Source organism: Crinia signifera, chromosome 6 (genome assembly GCF_055691185.1).
Source record: "Crinia signifera chromosome 6, ASM5569118v1, whole genome shotgun sequence".
Lineage (NCBI taxonomy): Eukaryota > Metazoa > Chordata > Amphibia > Anura > Myobatrachidae > Crinia > Crinia signifera.
The window spans coordinates 246886538-246906264 of NC_139222.1; the positions used below are offsets into that span (position 1 = coordinate 246886538).

The 19727-nt window shown below is 45.3% G+C and overlaps 2 protein-coding genes across 5 annotated transcripts in view; both read left to right on the forward strand.

Moving 5' to 3' along the window:
* SFXN2 (sideroflexin 2) overlaps positions 1 to 1648 on the forward strand; it is a 40913-nt gene extending 39265 nt beyond the window's left edge. For all 4 annotated transcript variants that reach the window (XM_083149236.1, XM_083149239.1, XM_083149240.1 and 1 more), the window contains exon 12: positions 882 to 1648. In XM_083149236.1, the coding sequence (XP_083005362.1) occupies positions 882 to 981 (100 nt within the window). In that variant the 3' untranslated portion in view covers positions 982 to 1648. The remainder of the gene's footprint in view (positions 1 to 881) is intronic.
* A 15881-nt stretch (positions 1649 to 17529) lies between these two features.
* LOC146009155 (uncharacterized) lies at positions 17530 to 19011 on the forward strand. The gene is made up of 2 exons (XM_083149243.1): positions 17530 to 18115; positions 18200 to 19011. The coding sequence occupies exons 1-2, from the start codon at positions 17711 to 17713 to the stop codon at positions 18788 to 18790; spliced, it is 996 nt and encodes a 331-aa protein (XP_083005369.1). The 5' UTR covers positions 17530 to 17710; the 3' UTR covers positions 18791 to 19011.
* The last annotated feature ends 716 nt before the right edge of the window (positions 19012 to 19727 follow it).

The following is a 19727-nucleotide window of genomic DNA, read 5'->3' on the forward strand; positions in this document are numbered from 1 at the left end:
GTTTCTGTGCAGGGTAAATACCGGCTGCTTTATTTTTACACTGCAATTTATATTTAAGTTTGAACACACCCCACCCAAATCTACACCCAACCCACCCTGGATCCCTGGATATGGATCATTGGGTTGACAGTATGAAGATTGGTCGACAGTAATTTTTCATGTTTTTTTGTCCCGAATGACGATGTGTCAACGTAGACACCAAATCGGCTTGCTGCGTTCGCCATGCTTCGGGCACACTATCGTATTCTATCTCCTTGCCCTAGTGCAGGGCTGGGCAACACCGGCCCTCCAGATGTTGATGAACTACACATCCCAGCATGCCTTGCATCAGTTTCAGCATGGCCACATAGCAAAACTAATGCAAAGCATCCTGGGATGTGTAGTTCATTAACATCTGGAGGGCCGGTTTTGCCCAGCCCTGCCCTAGTGGATGTAAGGTGTGAAATAACGCCTATTTTTGTGGGGGGGAAAAAGTGAAAAACTCATATCGACCTTTTGACTGTTGACCTTCCCATTGTCGACCTTCCACCCCTATTGACCTTAAGCCTATTGACCTATTTCATGTGTCAACCTATGCCCTGTCAACCTTTAGTGGTCAACGTAATGTATATCGGCCTTCATACTGTCAACCTAGCGACCCTATCCCCACACTGTCAGGAGCTGGACATGTATAATGCTGCTTCATATGTCACACCAGGTCTGATCTGTATTACATAAAGCTGCTCAGCACTGATTGGCTAGGACACAATAGGTTTATAAGAGAGAGGTGTCTTCTGCCAATGAAACCTCTTGACCTTTCTTTATTATCTAATATAATAAGACATTGAGGTAAGTGTGATTTTAGTCCTCACAACATGTATTTTTTTTTTTTTTCATTTTAGTTCTATGGCTGTCAGCAATCTAGAACCAGAGCTTCGAGACTCCATCCAGAACCAATATGGAGACCAAATTAAATACGTTTATTTTAACAAAGGTTTATAGGGTCGACAGTGGAGGACACAGACTAAACCCAGCTGTATAGCAACCAAAAATGACCATCGCCTCTGACCACCAAGCGACGATTCTGTCTTTTTTAATGGTTGTACACATTTAAAAAAGATATTTTTATATATATATTTTTTTTTTTCTAAATTCAGGGGAAGAGTCTAAAGTGTCTGGCATCTTCACCAAAAATGTATGAGCCATTGTTCTTGACAACTGGTAATGTGGCTGGTTTGTCTTACTGCAGATAGCCTTCAAGTGTTCGTGCATACTGTGGCGCATTGTCTAAGCGGGCTGGAGATAATGATTTATTGATACAATGAGGAATGCTTTATCTGTGCTCACTACACAATGAAAGGACTAAAAATAGAACAGGTTGCATTCTGGGTCCATTCAGCCTTTGGAGGAAGGGCAGTGAGTACAGATACAGCTTCCCTCACAATGATCAATAGAGCAGCTTAGACCGTGTTCACCTCTCAGTGATTGATGTGTAGGGCAACGCACCCACAGCCGGGTAGCACAAGGCCTTTAAACAGCTCAACCTCTTTTACATTTTAACTGTTGGAAAGTACCAAAGAGATTGGACCGCATTCTTCTACATAAATGAGACATGTTTTGAAAATTGGGTTGTGTTTTCCTCATCTGATAAATCTTTTATTTCCAAGAATTCAGCACCTTTTAGTTGTATTGCTTGTAAACAAATGGACATCTAGCAGACATTTCAGTTCTGCAAAAAATAACAAGCTCATGTGATTCTGCCGAGTTGCAACTCAGTTGGTTACAAATGTAAACGGGTCTATTTTAAAAAACATAAATTACTGAGCTCTTTTGTTTGCAGGATTCATGTTTCCCGATGGTGAAGTTATTCATATTTGGCTGTCTACAAACATTTGTGAACATGAAGTCTGCATGGATCAGTCAGATCTGTGCAGTGCTTCTTTGTGAAAGAGTTCATTTTTTTAATTGCATGGGGTCCCCCATCCTAAAGGGGTGTACACACGGAGCAATCCTTCTAAGCGATTTTGACTACATAGTCAAAATTGCTTAGAAGGTTAGTAAAGATCAAGGTTAGACAAATCGCCATATAATATCGCCTAGTAAAAAAAGTTGCCAGGCAAGAATATTTTGACTAGATCGCTGGCTGTCTAGTCAAAATTGCTGGTGTTCACTGCTGAGGAAGATATTCACTAGCGATCTGCAATGAATACCAACCAAGTATGTTAATTCTAGTATAGTCAGTATCGCCCATAGACAAAATCGCTTAATTAAAATCACTGGTGCATTTAATCAAATCACTTAGTCAAAATTGCTGTTGTATCTAGTAAAATCGCTTAGTCAAAATTGCTTAGTCAAAATCGCTCCCTAGCAAAAATCGCTCCATGTGTACTCCCCTTAAGCATTGAAGTGTAGTTGGTTCTAAAAATACAGGGGGAAAATTGCATAGGGTTCCCCGGTGTTTAAGAACCAGCACTGGGCTAATGGACTGGTCCTGGTTCCAAAAATGCAGAGGAGAAAATGAGCACTGGGCTCCAATAGTTGGTAAAGTAATGCCACAGCAGAGGGACTTGTTTATATTGGTCTCTGCGGCCATAGTTTTAACCTTCCCAGCTGGGGTCCCTAAGTGAGTGGGGACCCCCCCCCCCCCCCCCAAAAAAAAAAGATAAAAGTTGGCAAGTTTCTAGTACTATTCTGTAAAAAGAAAGAGTTAATATTGTGTTTTATCCTGAACTACAGATCCCAGCAAGCCACCCCCACATTTGAAGGCTTACTGATACTTGTACTTCCACCTGTAAAACAAATATTACAATAAACACAGGATGGACACACAGTGAAAGTAAACTTGTATAACTCACCCCTACATACTTACCTAAATCCCCTGTAGCCCTCTGGTCCTCTTCGCTAGAAAAAATCTAAAGGGTGCCTAGGCACACAGGGGGTTATTCTGGTTCACTCCTGGCAAATTCCTTCTTAGATGGACAAAACCATGTGTACTGCAGGTGGGGCAGATGTAAAATATGCAGAGAGAATTAGATTTGGGTGGGGTTTTACTTCAAAGTGAGATCTATATTGCAGTGTAAAAATAAAGCAGTCAGTATTTTCCCTGCACAGAAACAAAATAACCCAAGCCCCAGCCTTTTTGACACACTGAGGATCTTTGGTGGTGGGGAGAGGGGCAGCAACTGTGCGTTCCTCAAAGCAGTGGCGTGGCACTTTGAATATGTAGGAGTGCCGAGGCCGGTGTGGCAATGCAGATTTACGGACCTTAAACCTGCAATGATCACGAAGTGTGATCCGATGGTGAGTCTTCAGAAGCATCAGCAGATCATGAAAGCAGTAAAGGAGGCATCTATTTACACCAGACGCTGTGTGTGTGGTATTGCCCAGCCGCCTCCTTGCTGCTGCTGTTCAGTAGTGTACAACGCCACATCGGGCCCTTTGTACACGGGTTAAATATAAGTTCTTTCTGGGGATATTAACCTCTCTCATAGGGGCAGATGTACTAATCCGCTCATGTCATTTTCTAGACACGGCCCATAACATGGCAGTTAAGAACTGATTGACTGGTAGTTTATCTCTTTCCACTTTATACAAGGCTGAGTGCATTTTCCCATTTAATGGAACAGTTACACATGAACAGCAATGCAATTAATATATGCTAAGAACACAACAAATACACTCACAGCCAATATGTCAGACCTTTATTACACCTTACTGGTAATCGGGGCCTATTCTTCAAACCCCCAGCCCTTAAATCCTCTGAAAATGGTGTAAAGTACTTCTTTAGTGTCCAATCTATTTAATATTGCAGTAGCAGATCAGGCTGTGTTCTCTGTATGTACACAATTAGGTCATACATATATAGGTCTTTTTTTTAACCTCACCTAACTATGGGGTTTATTCTAGTTCATTCTTTCTGACAAAATCCTTCTTAGATGGACAAAACCATGTGCACTGCAGGGGGGCAGATGTAACATGTGCAGAGAGAATTAGATTTGGGTGAGTTATTTTGTTTCTGTGCAGGGAAAATACTGACTGCATGATTTTACACTTCAATATAGATCTCACTTTGAAGAAAAACCCCACCCAAATCTAATTCTCTCTGCACAAGTTACATCTGCCCCACCCGCAGTGCACATGGTTTTGTCCATCTAAGAAGGATTTTGTCAGAAAGAATGGACTAGAATAACCCCCTATGTTACTAATGGTGTGTACACACGGTAGATATGCGAGTCCCGATACGATCAGATGGTATCGGGACTCGCATAACACGGCATACATGCAGTGGCACAATTTTGACTAAATAGTGCAGATCTGCACTATATAGTCTATGCAGCCAAGACTATCTGTCTTGCGATACGTGAACATGCATGGAGATCGCAAAGGTTAAAACCCTTGCGATCTGCATGCGATGCCGACACGATGTTGACTATATTGTCAACATCGGAAGGCATATCTTACCAGGTGTACACACTATAAGTCTATAAAGTTCAATATTTATTTATTGTTTCCGTTAATATTTACATTTGTACGTTGGAGCAGTCACATTGAGGCTCATTCAGGTGTGGTTACAAAGCGGCTATGGGATGCACATCAGTCAGTTTTCTTAATGTACATAGAGATGCACCAATGAATTGGATGCAAAGTGGGTGACAGGATTTGAGGGTGGGAATGGGGAGTGGTCAGGTGAACGCAGGCGTGCCTACCTTCCAACTGTCCCGATTACAAGATGCAAGCGCACGGCATCTCTTCAGTGCAGGGAGGGGGCTATGGGCTGCCCAGCTGCTAATGGAACTCTGGGCATGCCCCTGAAAATTATGTAAACAGGGGTTGCTGTATTAGGCCACGCCCCCATAATCTGAGGCCACACCCCCTCACCCCAGAGCTTTCCCAGGGCGGACCTGCTTTCACAATGCAAAAGTTGGGAGGTATGGACATGCTATGGCTGTTCTGATATTTGCAGCTGAAGGGTCTCTCTGTACGCAGCTGATACTTTGTCTATCATTCCAAGGCTCTCCAAGGTCATTTTGCAAACATGCATATATAACATTCCAGGTGTACAGGGTTAGTATTCGATGCAACTATATATCTCCTATTTATTTAAACCATGTGGAATACAAACTGATGCCATACCGATCTGACATCTGATACAATCGGGGCCATCTTAATGTAAGAGCTTAATGGGCAGCTGCCAAGGGCCTCCGACTCTAGGGGCCTTTGAGCTGGGGAAGATGGGGTTGTGTGGGCATCTGCCTCCTGAGCTTATTGGGAAGCAGTAGAGAAAGCTGCCTGCTCCCTCTGATTGTAAATTACACCCAGGATGACCAGGCAGCATTCTCTCCCTGCTTCCCAGCCTGCAGCTAGACAGTAAATGGCTGTCCGCATGGTAATTGGTGGATGTCTGGAGCTATCCACCAATTGGAATCCAGCCTTCTCTTCCTGCTTCTCAGCCTGCAGCCAGACATTGAATGGCTCTCAGCATGCTGATTGGTGGATGGCTGGAGCTATCCACCAATCAGAGTGCTGACAGCCATTCACTTTATAGAAGTAAGTGGAGAGATCAGGGCCGGTGCAAGACCCCAGCCCGCCCCAGGCATATTCCCGCACGCCGCCCGCTCCCTTCTGGGGGGGATTTCAGTGCAGCACTACCCGCGCTCTGGGGGAGGGTGCGGACGATACTGCGGCACGGGGGGGGGGGGCGGGTGGGTGTTACTGAGGCGGGCGCCTGCACCTCCTGTGTTCAGGGGCAGCATTGATTCACGGGCGGGAGGGGGGAGAGGAAAGATCACAGTCTCACCTGCTTCACGTTCCCGGCTTTCTGGTACCTCTCTATGGTACCTCTCCTTCTGCGGCTCAGTTCCGCCCTCCAGTGGCCGGCGCCCTAGGCAAATGCCTAGTGGTGGCGCCGGCCCTGGGAGAGATGGTGCAAGAGGGGCCTGTTCTGAATTTTTATTTTTTTTTGCTTTGCCCAGGACTTACAATGCTATTAACACAGTACTGGATACAATAGGAATTTGATAAATTTTGACAGTTTTCTAAAATGTTAAAGCGTAAATGTCATTTAGTTGGTGTCTGAAAACAGCCAACAGAAGTGAACTTCAGATACGGAGAAGCCGACATGCATGGCTAAAGTTCCATGTTGGAAACAAGTTGTACTTTCAGTTGGATCGCACGTCCAGTGTCGAATGTAGTGGAGCATTTTTCTTTCTTCTATGCATGTGTGTTGTGATTGAGCCCGTGGGAGATGCATGGTCTCAGATGTGTAGCGGTCGTGTCCCTTCCAATCTAAGCGGCTGGGTAACCACTTGATATATATAAGGTAACCAAACACCTGGGCTGGACCAAAGTTTTTGAGGATGGTTCCAAGCTGGGTCAGAAGAACCCGTTTACATTGCATGTGGCGGTGGCAGGTGGGGAGTTTGGGGTGGTACACCTGTCAAACCGCAACGCAGGTGTCCTGAGGCGAGCTCAGGGAGGAAAGAAACCTCCCGTAGAGCAGTTTTGACCCTTAATTTCATTACACCTCACGTTTTGACTCCTATTTATGCTGCACAACACGTATTCAAGTTGTATTCAAGTTATCATGTAGGGATCCATATTCACGTTACACAACACATAATGACCCTTATCTATGTTACATCTCACGTAATGACCAATATTCACGTTACTTCAAATGCAATGACCTATATTCACATTACACATGTTCAAGGTACACCACATATAGTGACCCTTATTCATGTTATACCACACAAAGTGACCCACATTCATGTTACACCACACGTAGTGACCCGTATTCAAGTTACATGACATGCAGTGACCAATATTCACGTTACACCTCACTTAGTGACCCATAATCACATTATAAAACATATCGGTCTCACAATACTGGGCACTGTAGTGCAATTATATACATATTAATTCCCCCCTCCCCCCAGGCAGCCCACACAGCTACATTCCTGAGTCGAAAGCTAGATCTAACCAGCAGCCACATGGTGGTCATCACCATTTGGCAAACCTGGGTCTGAGATGGCTGCGGAGAAGAGCAGTTCCTGGCCAGATGTACTGCTCCTGGCATCCGTCGTCCTTCTCCTGCCCACGGATGCAGTATAGTCACCAGGGAAACGTGAGGCTTGGGCGGGATCCTTATATGACTTTCCCCCGGCTGTGAGAGAATGAAGGGGGGAGTGCTGAGCGCAGCCGCCGGGCCTCGGAGATTTCTTATCAAATCTCTCACTTTCTGATTCCTATTAAATTTCACCCGCATTGTCTTACCATGTTCCTGGTGATACCTGCAGTGCTGATGGAGAGGGACGTATTCTGAATGTGTGCGTGGTGTGGGACACCTCTAGTCCCAGGAGCCTGTTTTTATTGCACACCTTGCACCCATTATAGATACAGCCATGTGAGCAGTGACATATCTATTGTGGGTGCAGTATGTGGGGGTGCACATGGGCTCCTGAGTCCAGAGGGGGCCACACCACATACTCTGCAGCCATTGTTTTCAATACTTATCTCTCCAGAGACTCACAGCAATAAAAATAGCAGTGACTCTTATCACTAGGTGGTGAGCAGGGAGGCCAATCCCGGGCCACTTTTTCAAACCCGGGATTCCCGGAATTGGCCTCCTGATGTCGCACCATGCCAGGATTAGAAGCAGACCTTCAGTGGGCAGGCATATGCAGTGGAGTGGGTGGCGGAATGGATGAGGATAGAACACACAACAGAGAGGGTGCAGTGCAGAGGGTGGGCACTTGTGTTGCTGCGCATTGTGACCTCTAACCTCACGCTGTACAACCGCACAGGCTGATCTCTGGTCAGCGGAGATTCGTGCTCAGCGCTGCCTGGCAGAAAGGGATGAAATGTTCATGTGCATTTCATTCCCGAAATACCGAGATAGAGGCTCCAATCCCAGGACTGGCATTCCTAGCGGTGAGCAAGTCCCCAGGATAATGGTGTCATAAAATAGATAATATAACTCGTGGTGATGCTTCCCAATCCCAGGGAATTTACTATGGAACATGATCTCTCAATCCCCCTCCCCTCATTAAACACTGAGTTCTGAGCCAACTTTCCGTTAAAAGAAAAACACTTAACAGCAATCAAGGAAATATAACAGCACTTGCTATCTATTTAGCAAATGTGTTCTGTTTCTTCATGATAATTTATTATGTTTGCTCATCACTTTGTCACTGATAACACTACAGACAGTTCATTGTCTCCACCCTATCCTCTTTACTATGGGTCTTATTCTAGTTCACTCTTTCTGACAAAATCATGTGCACTGAAGGGGGACAGAAGTAATATGTGCAGAGAGAGAGTTAGATTTGGGTGAGTTACTGTATTTTGTTTCTGTGCAGGGTAAATACTGGCTGCTTTATTTTTACACTGCAATATAGATCTCACTTTGAAGTAAAACCCCACCCAAATCTAACTCTCTCTGCACAAGTGACATCTGCCCCACCTGCAGTGCACATGGGGGTTTATTCTAGTTCATTCTTTCTGACAAAATCCTTCTTAGATGGACAAATCCATGTGCACTGCAGGGGGCAGATGTAACATGTGCAGATAGAATTAGATTTGGGTGAGTTATTTTGTTTCTGTGCAGGGAAAATATTGGCTGCTTTATTTTACACTGCAATATAGATCTCACTTTGAAGAAAAACCCCACCCAAATCTAATTCTCTCTGCACAAGTTACATCTGCCCCACCCGCAGTGCACATGGTTTTGTCCATCTTAGGAGAATTTTGTCAGAAAGAGTGAACTAGTATAAGGCCCTATGTGTGAATTGTAATCACCCCCTTTGGTTGGATTCAGGAGCCAGAGCTAACCAGAGAGATCTGCATTGCATCATTACATTAGCCATTTGCCTGTTATGTCTATTCAGCCAGTCAGTAATGCTGGCCACACATCAGACCAACTTTCCTCCAACCATCCAACTAGTTGCTTGGATGGAATAAAAATATGGTATTGGATGGGAGCAAATGTAATATTTACTTCAGAAATTTGCTCCCAAAATCTAGAAAAGGGCAAAAACTGTCGCTCAGATACGGTACTGTAGTTGAACTTGTTTGATATAAACATTTTGAGTGAATGTTTTTGTCCATTTTCCTGGGTTTGTGAGCACCTTTCTGATTGTCCTTTGCTCCCATCCAGTACCATATTTTTATTCCATCCAAGCAACTAGTTGGATGGTTGGAGGAAAGTTGGTCTGATGTGTGGCCAGTATAATACATGACCTGACTTAAAGGTGAATGTAAAGATGCATTGGATATGTTACTGCTAAATGGGTCCACTATGAAGGTGGTATCCACTGTGCATATAATAATAATAATACTGCACTGACTGCCGATACTGTACCGCACCCTATATCTACAGGCTGCATGGAATAAAAAATAAATGGTAAACAGAAGGCGAAACAAAGGACTGTTTTTTTCTTAGCCGCTAAGGACCTGTTTAGTACTTTAGTGTGCAACTGTTCATGCCAGCACCCCCAGATATGATATTGTACCTACAGCATTCTTGCCTACTTTTTCCGGAGAAGATACCAGACGCTACATGTCATGGGGGGAGGGAGGAAGCTGATGTCACCAAGCCCCGCCCACAATTTGGGGGTCTGCGGACTGGGGGAGGGACTAAAATTACACAAAATGGCACTAATCGCATCCTTTTAGCCCCGCCCCCTCGCAGCAGACCCATACAATCCGGTATTTGTTGCAGCGGGGAAGAGGGCTGTGAGGGTGATGCGAGTGACTTGCCCACCTTCCCAGGGGGCCGGGAGAGGACCCGATGTGCAACGATGTAGGACCCATGTCACGAGCATGTGCAAAGTATCTATGCGACTCACATCCTCCAGGATCTGAATTAGGCCCAAGGTATTCATATATGCAGCTAATAAGTCTGCAACTCCCATAAGCATATTTATTTATTAGACATTCCCTGAATAATCGCCATATGTAGGGGATACCTGCAAATATTAAGGATACTCAAATTGCACCATCTCCTATAATCTGCTAAGGTCCCTCCATTCCTGACTGCAAATGCAGCCCCCATAGGTGTCTATGGGCGGCTGCTACGCAGTCATACTTACCAACCACTGTATTCCAGAGCTTAGCACCTAGAGCTAAGGCTGTCTGCAAATGATATTAGCCTATGGCTACTACGTCACAGATTTTTAATGGGGAAATATCCAGGTCCGAGTCTTTGGTAATAGGTCTTTAATGTAAATCGGAACACTTAATGTAATACACAGCCATGAATCCGTTATTGTGCCTGATTCAGACCTGACCACTAATGTGAGAATGTGCAGTGGTCTGCGAGGAGAAAGATGGCGCTCAGACGGAAATAGAAAACGGCCCTTGCATAATTGCGAATGGATCGCTAATTGCAATACACTTGCAAATCCATACGCGGTTCCTGACCCATCTAACAGTTTTTGCTGTCTCAGCATATGTAAGTAGGTCCGAGGCCTCCCTTAATCTGCGACTGAGACAGGATGGAAGTGGTCATCGTCACTGACCCTTCCCAATGCCTGTGCGCTCCTGCATTTTTTTTCAGACAACAGCAGGTTTCCACCCCCAATACCGGCATCCTGTTCATCAAGTTGCGAGGGGATTCCGTTCACAATCCATACACATTTTCTGTTGCGATTCACCCTCACCCTCACGCATGCTCGGTGCGAACGTTATTCATGCGTAGTTTTTCGATAATCGCTCAATTTGCGAATTCTCTAATTAGCGGTCAGGTCTGAATCAATCCCAGTATTATTTAGCAGCCAACTTGCTTTAGATTGCAATGGGTTCCAATCAGTGTGTAAGTAGATATTTGTAGGCCCCATAGCAAAAAGGGCCCCTATTATATAATGGTCAAAAATGTATATAGTACATGTTTCTTTGACAGGGCCCTTTTTAGCTGTGGGCCCCATAGCAGCTGCACTCAATGTACCTATGGTAGCTACGCCCTTGGTTACAATACATCCTTGCACTTGAAACCAGGTCATTATGCGATTATGTCCCGCGTCTTCTATATCATACATGACTGAGCAGCGCTTGCATGCAGACTGTAAAACTATTCCTCAGATACAGTATGTCCTGGAATATGATGTTCCTACACATTCACGGAGTGAACTTCCTCCTACAAAGTTCTTCACTGAAGCAGAAGAATGTGCTTGTTAGCTTACACATCAAAGAGACTGTCTTCTCAGAGAAGCTTCTTTCTTCTGGGGTGTAGGTAACTGAGGTGAACAATAATATAATAAGGAGCCAAATAAAAAGACCTGCGCTGGCAACAGATAGAAAATGCTTTTTTTTTTTTTTTTTTTTTAAAGCTCAAACAGGGGAGTTTGGTTTGGATGTAGGATCTTATAGGCTGCATCTGGAATTCCGATGTCGACTGTGATTACAGTGAAGTACTGTCTTTGGTTGGATACACACTTTAGCGATGGAGACGCAGAACGACGGACACGCAGATAAAGCGGATGATTTGGTAAACTATATACACTTATACACAAGGCCAGTCGATATCCCTGGGAAGTCATCACAACTTGACGGGCGATTCCCACAGAGGCATAACAGGTCGGTAGCGGGTCGCCTGTTCACACATGATATATCAGCATTGGCTGTGCTGCAGGACCAACGCAATAGGTTTAACACCCCTGCCAATCTGCTAATTATATAGCATTCATCGATCGATCAAACAATTTATTGAAAAGTGTGTAACCAGCCTTACATAACCCTAAGTTGTGCTCAAGTTGTATTGTAGAGTGACTAAGGACCAGTGGCTGATCCAGAGGTGGGGCTGCAGCACAATTCAAATTTCAAATATACTTGTATAATACATATACAACTGTCACCAACTGCTATTCCAAACTGACTCACTGGCAGTGGGTGGAGCTCCCCTATTTGAACTCTGCAGCAACCCCCTACTCTGAAGCTACCATAGGTTGTCTGTGTAAGGCAAACTAGAGTCTGAATCACTTCTACCCTGTTCTCCAGTTTATCTGTCCCGTCTACTGTTTTTAGAGCTCCGTATGTGTTCAGTTGTAAATAGGCCCCACAGCACACACCAATTACCATGTTGGTTTAATATGTATATGTTTGTGAATAACTTATACTGTAAGCATGCTATTTTAGTGCATAGCCAGCAGAATAATCATCTATTGTGGTAGACAGCTGGCACATGGAAGAACACAGAACCAGTGATCAAATGTCACAGAGGGGAAACCCGTCCTCAGTAAGTAAAAACCCATACCAGTAAAATTGGTTTTGGCAACAACAAATCTTACCACAGGTCACGGAGGATTTCCCCTAAATACTAATTATAATAAAACATTGGGGCATACTTGTGGATCGCAAAACAGGGGGTGACATTGCAGTAGGTGGGCGGTGTTTGTGTGTTGTGTCCCTGACCGCTGCTATACAATGCCCAGATTAGCGTCAATAAAAAGAGGGAGTCGCAGCTGCACTGGGCGATACAGTGTGAATTGTATAATCACCCATCAACTTTCACTTAGATAAGCGGACAGCTGAGGGAGGAGGGGTACTGTGGACAGTAAGTGGTCCGCTCCAGGAGGCTTGCCCTCTTTTCTGGGAGGACGAGAGTGCCACACAATTTATGAGCCTCCCAGTCATTATGGGAGAGCTGGCAAGTATGGATAGGGGTCTATTTACTAAGCCTTGGAGAGAACTAAAGTATTGTCCTGTTAACTCCAATTCCTAACTATCATGCTAAAGGCTGTGGGGTGTATTTACTAAGCTACAGTATGTATGGATAGATATTACCGTAATTGGATAGAGATATTTGGTTGGTACATTATCTTTCTCCACTTCGGCCCCATAGTTTCTCTGGTTATTTAGGGCCTTATTCTAGTTCACTCTTTCTGACAAAATCCTTCTTAGATGGACAAAACCATGTGCACTGCAGGGGAGCAGATGTAAAATGTGCAGAAAGAATTAGATTTGGGTGAGTTATTTAGTTTCTGTGCAGGGTAAATACTGGCTGCTTTATTTTTACACTGCAATATAGATCTCACTTTGAAGTAAAACCCCACCCAAATCTAATTCTCTCTGCACAAGTAACATCTGCCCCACCTGCAGTGCACATGGTTTTGTCCATCTAAGAAGGATTTTGTCAGAAAGAGTGAACTAGAATAAGGCCCTTAGTTTCAAGCACCTATTTGATGGAGTTGTTCTTTTGCCTTACCTCCGTTATCTGTAGGTTTATACAGTAAATACATGCTAGCGCTGTAACCACTATTGTATTGTGGAAAGTAGAGGACCGAAATGTGGCCTGAAAATCCTAATTACTGACTGTTATGGAGGACACGCTTTTCCTGCATTACAGATAAAGGCAAACACAAAAGGCTCTTTTTTATTGCTCCAATAGATCCCAGGAGTTTATACTGTATATAAAATGCACAGTAAACAAAAAAACTGAGTCTATTATATCATCTGAGAGAGCAACCACTGGGCACACAATCAAAACTTGCAGTAGCCCAAAAAATACTTGGATATATGCAGATCCATTCTTCTTAGATATATATGGAAAAACCGACCTCCGAGATTAGCCCACACTAGAATGGTTTTACCTTGAATAAAAGGTGCCGCCAGGTAGGTGGGTGGGCCACTCAGACCAGCTACGGAGGCCGCATACGGCCCCCGGGCCTTAAGTTCCCCACCCATGATCTAGAAGCTTGCCTTTTGGCCCAACTCAAATATTGGTACTCAGGGCCTTCCGTTCCCAGGTGTGTATTCATTGAATCTCTGTGTTCAGGATTCCCTTTAGCAGATCTAGCATGGTCACCTAGACACAGGGCCGATGCAAGGTTACTTGGCACCCTAGGCAAATATTTTGCTTACCCCCCCCCCCCGATCCCGGGATTGGCCACCCTACCCATGCCCCCTTACCCTAAACCTACCTCCACAGAGCGTAATGCTCCCTGTTAGTGCCTAACCTTCCTACCCCATAGCCTAACCCTCCCAACCTAATCCTAACCTTCCCCCCTTCCCTGCAGCCTAACCTTAATTCCTCAGCTAGTGGCTAAATTAAAACCACACCTACTCAGGCCTAACTCTAACCCAGCCCACACACTTCCAGTTGGGATTCTGGCGCTGGTCCTCTGGCTACATGTTGGGATGCTGGCATCAGTTCCACACTGCACAGGGACCGTCACTGCTGTGCTGCAGTCTCCCTCTCTAGTCTCTACATCTGTGTGTTATGTGGGGGAGACCAGCCTGTGCGGCTCAGGAAGCAGAGGAGGATCAGTGCTGCGGCCTGGAGCGCACTGCCTTCTTCTGGGTGCTCACCGTGCTTCCCGCAGATTGCAGCTGCGGTTAACCAGCACGGGGGGGGGGGCTTTGGGCGGCGGGTGCCGCGGATGATCACTGACCAGCTGGAGGAGGGGGTGGCATCCAGGGTGCAGATTGCCGCTGACGACCAGTAGGGGGACGGCGGGTGCCGCAGATTAAAGCTGATCCACGTATATTCTCCGGGGAGGGGGGGCGGGGTACGGCTCACCTGCTCACAGCTAGTATTTGGCAGCTGGCTGCTTTGCTTTCATCCCCCTCTCCTCGGGCAGCAGCTGCTGCTCCTCGCGCAACGGGTGGCTGTAGCTCACTACCGCCCTCCAGTGGCCGGCGCCCTAGGCAAATGCCTAAAGCTGCCTAGTGGTGGCGCTGGCCCTGCCTAGACATATACGCCCTTCCCATTTGTCGATTTTACCCTCCACCGCAACATTGGTTCAAGTATGGGACAGATTAATATCTCAAATTCCTGGCTACTCCCCAAATTACTCGGCCATGTCACTACAAGCCCTTGACAGAGTGATCCCAAATTTGGATCTCTCTGGATGAAAATGTGGAATCCATACCCAAGGTGATCTTCTAGACAGCTCTGGATTACTACATTTTCACACCTTCGTTCCCCATACAGAATTACTCAATTTCTACCAAATCCAACACTGGTTTAGTCGGCTTCCTCCACCCAGTGGCCGCCTATGCCCCCTCTCTCAAGCTGTTGTAGCTCGTCTCTCTAAATCTATTTCCTTTTGGTACGAGGTCCTTGGAGAATTAGTACCTTATGCTAAATCTAATGTCCAATCTCGGTGGGAGGCCGATCTTGGATTATCCCTCTCGGCTTCTCAGTGGGAAAATATTTATGCTTCATTTTACAGTTATGTCCAGGTGTCTGAACCACTCAGAGATGCATGTTGGATTACTGCATAGATTGTACCTAACTCCAGATAGATTACATAAATTTTGGCCCTCGTGTTCTATATTTTGTTGGTGGAATTGCGGTGAGGTGGGACATGTTCTCCATATTTTTTGGTCATGTCCTGGTCTCTGCAAATTCTGGGAAGAGGTTTTCCAACTAATTAATACTGTTTTAAAACTTTCATTATGTCCTGATCCAGCTCTGGCTTTGCTACGTATCTTCCCAACCACAGTCCCACCCCACCTCAGATATGTTCTCGGGCACATTTGTATCGCAGCCCGGGCCACAATAGCCCAATCACGGAAACAACCCCTTTCTCGCCCTTTAATTAAAGTAATCCATAAAGTTCATTTTCGTTTCTCCATGGAAAGTTTTTACCATACACATCTTCAGTTTCATCTCCCCTAACAAAATGGTTCCCCTGGCATGAACATGTGACTGACAGGGGTGGGGCACAATGTTTACTATGTACCTCTGATCCCAATCCACGACACTCTAGCCTACTTGAACACCCATACCTTTCCACACTCCATATATTACCCTCTGTTTCCTTTGTAAGGCCACCTTTGTTGTATGTTGTCTTTTCCCATGACTTAACTCCCTTGGTCTACATTACACGCCATGTGTTGTCTACTTGGATACAGTATGGGCCAAATGTAATAGGGTGAGAGTTTTAGAAAGTGAGAGATTTGGGGAGAGTTTTCCCATGTTTTTTAAAGCAGCAATCAATTACACTGCAAAACCAGGTTGATTTTGCCATGCAATTGATTGCTGCTTTAAAAAACATGGGAAAACTCTCCCCAAATCTCTAACTTTCTGAAACTCTCACCCTATTACATTTGGCCCTATGTCTAGTTTTGATGCTTCCTTTGTACTCTTTCTTGGACCCTCTCTTTGATTGTTCACTTGTAAACATGCCTTGTATTTTGATTTGATTTGTTTTGATTTTACATTCCCTGTCCCTTTCCCTGTTTTTCTTTCTGTATACCTCCCCATTTATTTTTCTTAAAACAAAATGTTTTGTATCATTGATTCTATATTTGTTACCTTTATTCTCCAACAAAAAAATTATTGATGATAAAGAAAAACTTGCAGCAGCCCCATGCTACGTGCAGATTATACATCAGACTAAAGGTGCGTACCCACGGTAAGATATAGTGCAAAATCTAGCACACTATCTAGCTGGTTTCGAATAGCATGCTAGATAGTGCACTATATCTTACCGTGTGTACGCACTATCCGACGTACGATGCGCGCTCCCGCCGGTCGTCTGGGAGGGAGCTGGTCGGGTGAGCATGCAACTGAATTTTGGCTAGAAAGCATAAGATACAGTGCATATCGTACGGCACACTGTATCGTATGCTTTCTAGCAAGCAATGCGCGTCATCAGCGGCACGCCCTGGCCACTTCCTGGACACTGCCCAGACACTCCCCATCAGCCATTCCGCGGCGCACACGCACCCAGAGGAGGCCCGAGGAGCTGGAGCAAGGGAAAAAAAGCACGACGCACGCACACACCCAGAGGAGGCACGAGGAGCTGGAGACAGGCACAAAAAGCAAGTACATTTTGTCATGGGTGTTTCAGCTGCGGTGTGGGTGCGTGCAAGAAAATGGTGCTCGTTTGGGAGGGGTCGCCTGCATACATCAAGGGGTAGGTGTGGGTGCCTGCATGAAAATGGTGCTTGGTTGGGAGGGGTCGCCTGCATACATCAAGGGGTAGGTGGGGGTGCCTGCATGAAAATGGTGCTTGGTTGGGAGGGGTCGCCTGCATACATCAATGGGTAGGTGTGGGTGCGTGCATGAAAATGGTGCTTGGTTGGGAGGGGTCGCCTGCATACATCAAGGGGTAGGTGGGGGTGCCTGCATGAAAATGGTGCTTGGTTGGGAGGGGTCGTCTGCATACATCAAGGGGTAGGTGGGGGTGCCTGCATGAAAATGGTGCTTGGTTGGGAGGGGTCGCCTGCATACATCAAGGGGTAGGTGGGGGTGCCTGCATGAAAATGGTGCTTGGTTGGGAGGGGTCGCCTGCATACATCAAGGGGTAGGTGTGGGTGCCTGCATGAAAATGGTGCTTGGTTGGGAGGGGTCGCCTGCATACATCAAGGGGTAGGTGGGGGTGCCTGCAAGAAAATGGTGCTCGTTTGGGAGGGGTCATCTGCATACATCAAGGGGTAGGTGGGGGTGCCTGCAACATAATAATGGTGGGTTGGGCGGGGTGTGCGCCTGCATCTATCAAGGGGTATTAAGGTGGGGGTGCCTGCAAGAAAATGGTGCTTGGTTGGGGATGGGAGACCTGGCTGCATGAAGGGGATGGAGGGTGAGGCTGCATTATCACAGGGGATGGAGGGGTAGGCTGCATTATCACAGGGGATGGAGGCTGAGGCTGCATTATCACAGGGGATGGAGGGTGAGGCTGCATTATCACAGGGGATGGAGAGCTGCGTGAAGAAAGTGCTTTATTACAGTATATGTGATGTCAGTGTTGTGTTGATATTAAAATATTTTTTTTTTTTTTTTTAAGAAATGGCAACCCCAAACCAGGAATTTTGGACAGGATTTCTGGACATGTATGAGGCGAATGAGTGTCTGTGGCGGGTCAAGGACAAAAATTATGCTAATAAGGAGAAACGCAACAAGGCACTGCAGGAAATGCTGACATACGTCAAAGGCATAAATGCTTCTGCCGACATAAAGTTTGTGAAAAAGAAGATTCAAAATTTCCGTACAGTATACTTAAAAGAACGCAAGAAATATGAGGATTCCAAACGCTCTGGAGCCGGGGTAGAGGAGATTGAAAAACCATCTTTATGGTACTATGATCAGCTCCATTTCCTACAGGATCAAGACCCCCTAAGTCAGTCACAGTGTTCAATGATGGAAGTCTCTCCAGGGCTATTGCCAGAGGAGGAAACAGATAATAGCAACGTGGTGAGTGTATACATAATATTATTTACTGTGTTATTTAGCTTGATGTAATTTGTTATTGACAGTTTATTTTTGTGCACATTCAAGGTCACTCTTTCGGATGCGGAGACAGAGCCACCCAACACCCAACAAACCGAAGCCGAGCAGACTGCTGTGGTGGTGGAAAGCACACCTCCGTCAAGACCCAAGAGGACCCTCACCACAATCAAGTCTAGAGCTTCCTCAAGTTCAGCACCAAACCGTGCCGAGCGGTTTCTCCAAAGTGCAGAGGAGGTTCTGCATAAGTTACCCAATGAATTCAATGCTTTTGGTACACATGTTGCACAGGAATTGGAGGCAATGGTACCAGACCAGCGCATCCATTTCAAGAGGATTGTATATGATCTGATGATACGGGGGCGCAGTGGCGAATTAAGGCGTGATATTCACCTTGCATCATCAGCATCATATACAACGCAGCAAGGCCAACGTCCTCCCCCTAACCAATACCCATCTCGCACATCATACCCACCACCAAGTTTTACTGAACATACAAGCCCACCCTTGTATTGTAGCCCAAGTGCTACCTCATCACAGCCCCAATATCAAACTTCCACTCCCGGCCCGAGTGGTACCCCCTCTGTATGGGTGGGTGCACAGGCCACTCTCCTTTGTGAGCCTGATCTGTACAAGTTGTAAATGTTATAATATATGCAGTCCCTTTGGGTAGTTAAGATATCTCTGTTCCTGATATCTAGAAGTTAATGCTGAGCCGTTAGGAAGTAGTGATATGTGGCTTGATGGAAAGTTCTTGTAACACATTACTTTGAAGTATAGTTTTTATGATCCGAAAACAAATCATACCTCATTTTTTTTGGTAAAGAAAAAATCTACATTGCCTGGTTGCAATTTTTTTGTGGAAAGGACCACATTTTATTTTGAAAAGAAAAAAGCTACATTGCCTGGTTGCAATTTTTTGTGGAAAGGGCAATAAATATTGTTTTCTGCAAAACTTTGTTGTTCTCATAAATTACTGCTTTCCCCCAAGGTATTGATAACTACGTCACAATCTGTGTACACTACCATTCAGCTATCACAGTTGGGTTTTCAATAAAAACAATATACGTTTGGGTAACATACAATAAACTTTATAAAATAGAAAGCTAAACTTATTTAATACTTGAAACATAGCATTTGTTCCAAAAATACAACACATGCAAATTTTTTTGGACATTGCAGTCAAAGTAATGTATCATAAACAAATATGTACAAATAGCAGGTTCAGTATCAGGCAATTGCTTGAAGCTGCCAGTCCAATGCACCCTCTCCATTGAAGTAGGCCAGGTATTGGTCTCTGACCTGCTTTGCACGCTGTGATGACCCATGTGCCAGTGGGTTTGCATTAAGGGAGGTCCACCCATCGATGTCCTGAGACTGCTGTGCTGGTTCCGGTTCTGACACTACAGGTAATTCGTGTCTTGATTTGCGCCTCAAAAAATTATGCAGGGCACAACTTGCAAGCACTATCCATTGGATTTTGTCGATGCGCATATTGATTGCACTGTGGAAAATCCTGAACTTGTTGCTCATTATGCCGAAGGCATTTTCCACAGTGCGTCGCGCCCTGCAAAGCCTG

What these genes read in the sequence shown, in the direction of transcription:
- LOC146009155 (XM_083149243.1), top strand. Translation starts at nt 17,711, where the DNA reads ATGGCAACCCCAAACCAGGAATTTTGGACAGGATTTCTGGACATGTAT. An exon ending in AAACAGATAATAGCAACGTG is followed by an intron (nt 18,116 to 18,199) that starts GTGAGTGTATAC and finishes TGCACATTCAAG; the next exon opens with GTCACTCTTTCGGATGCGGA.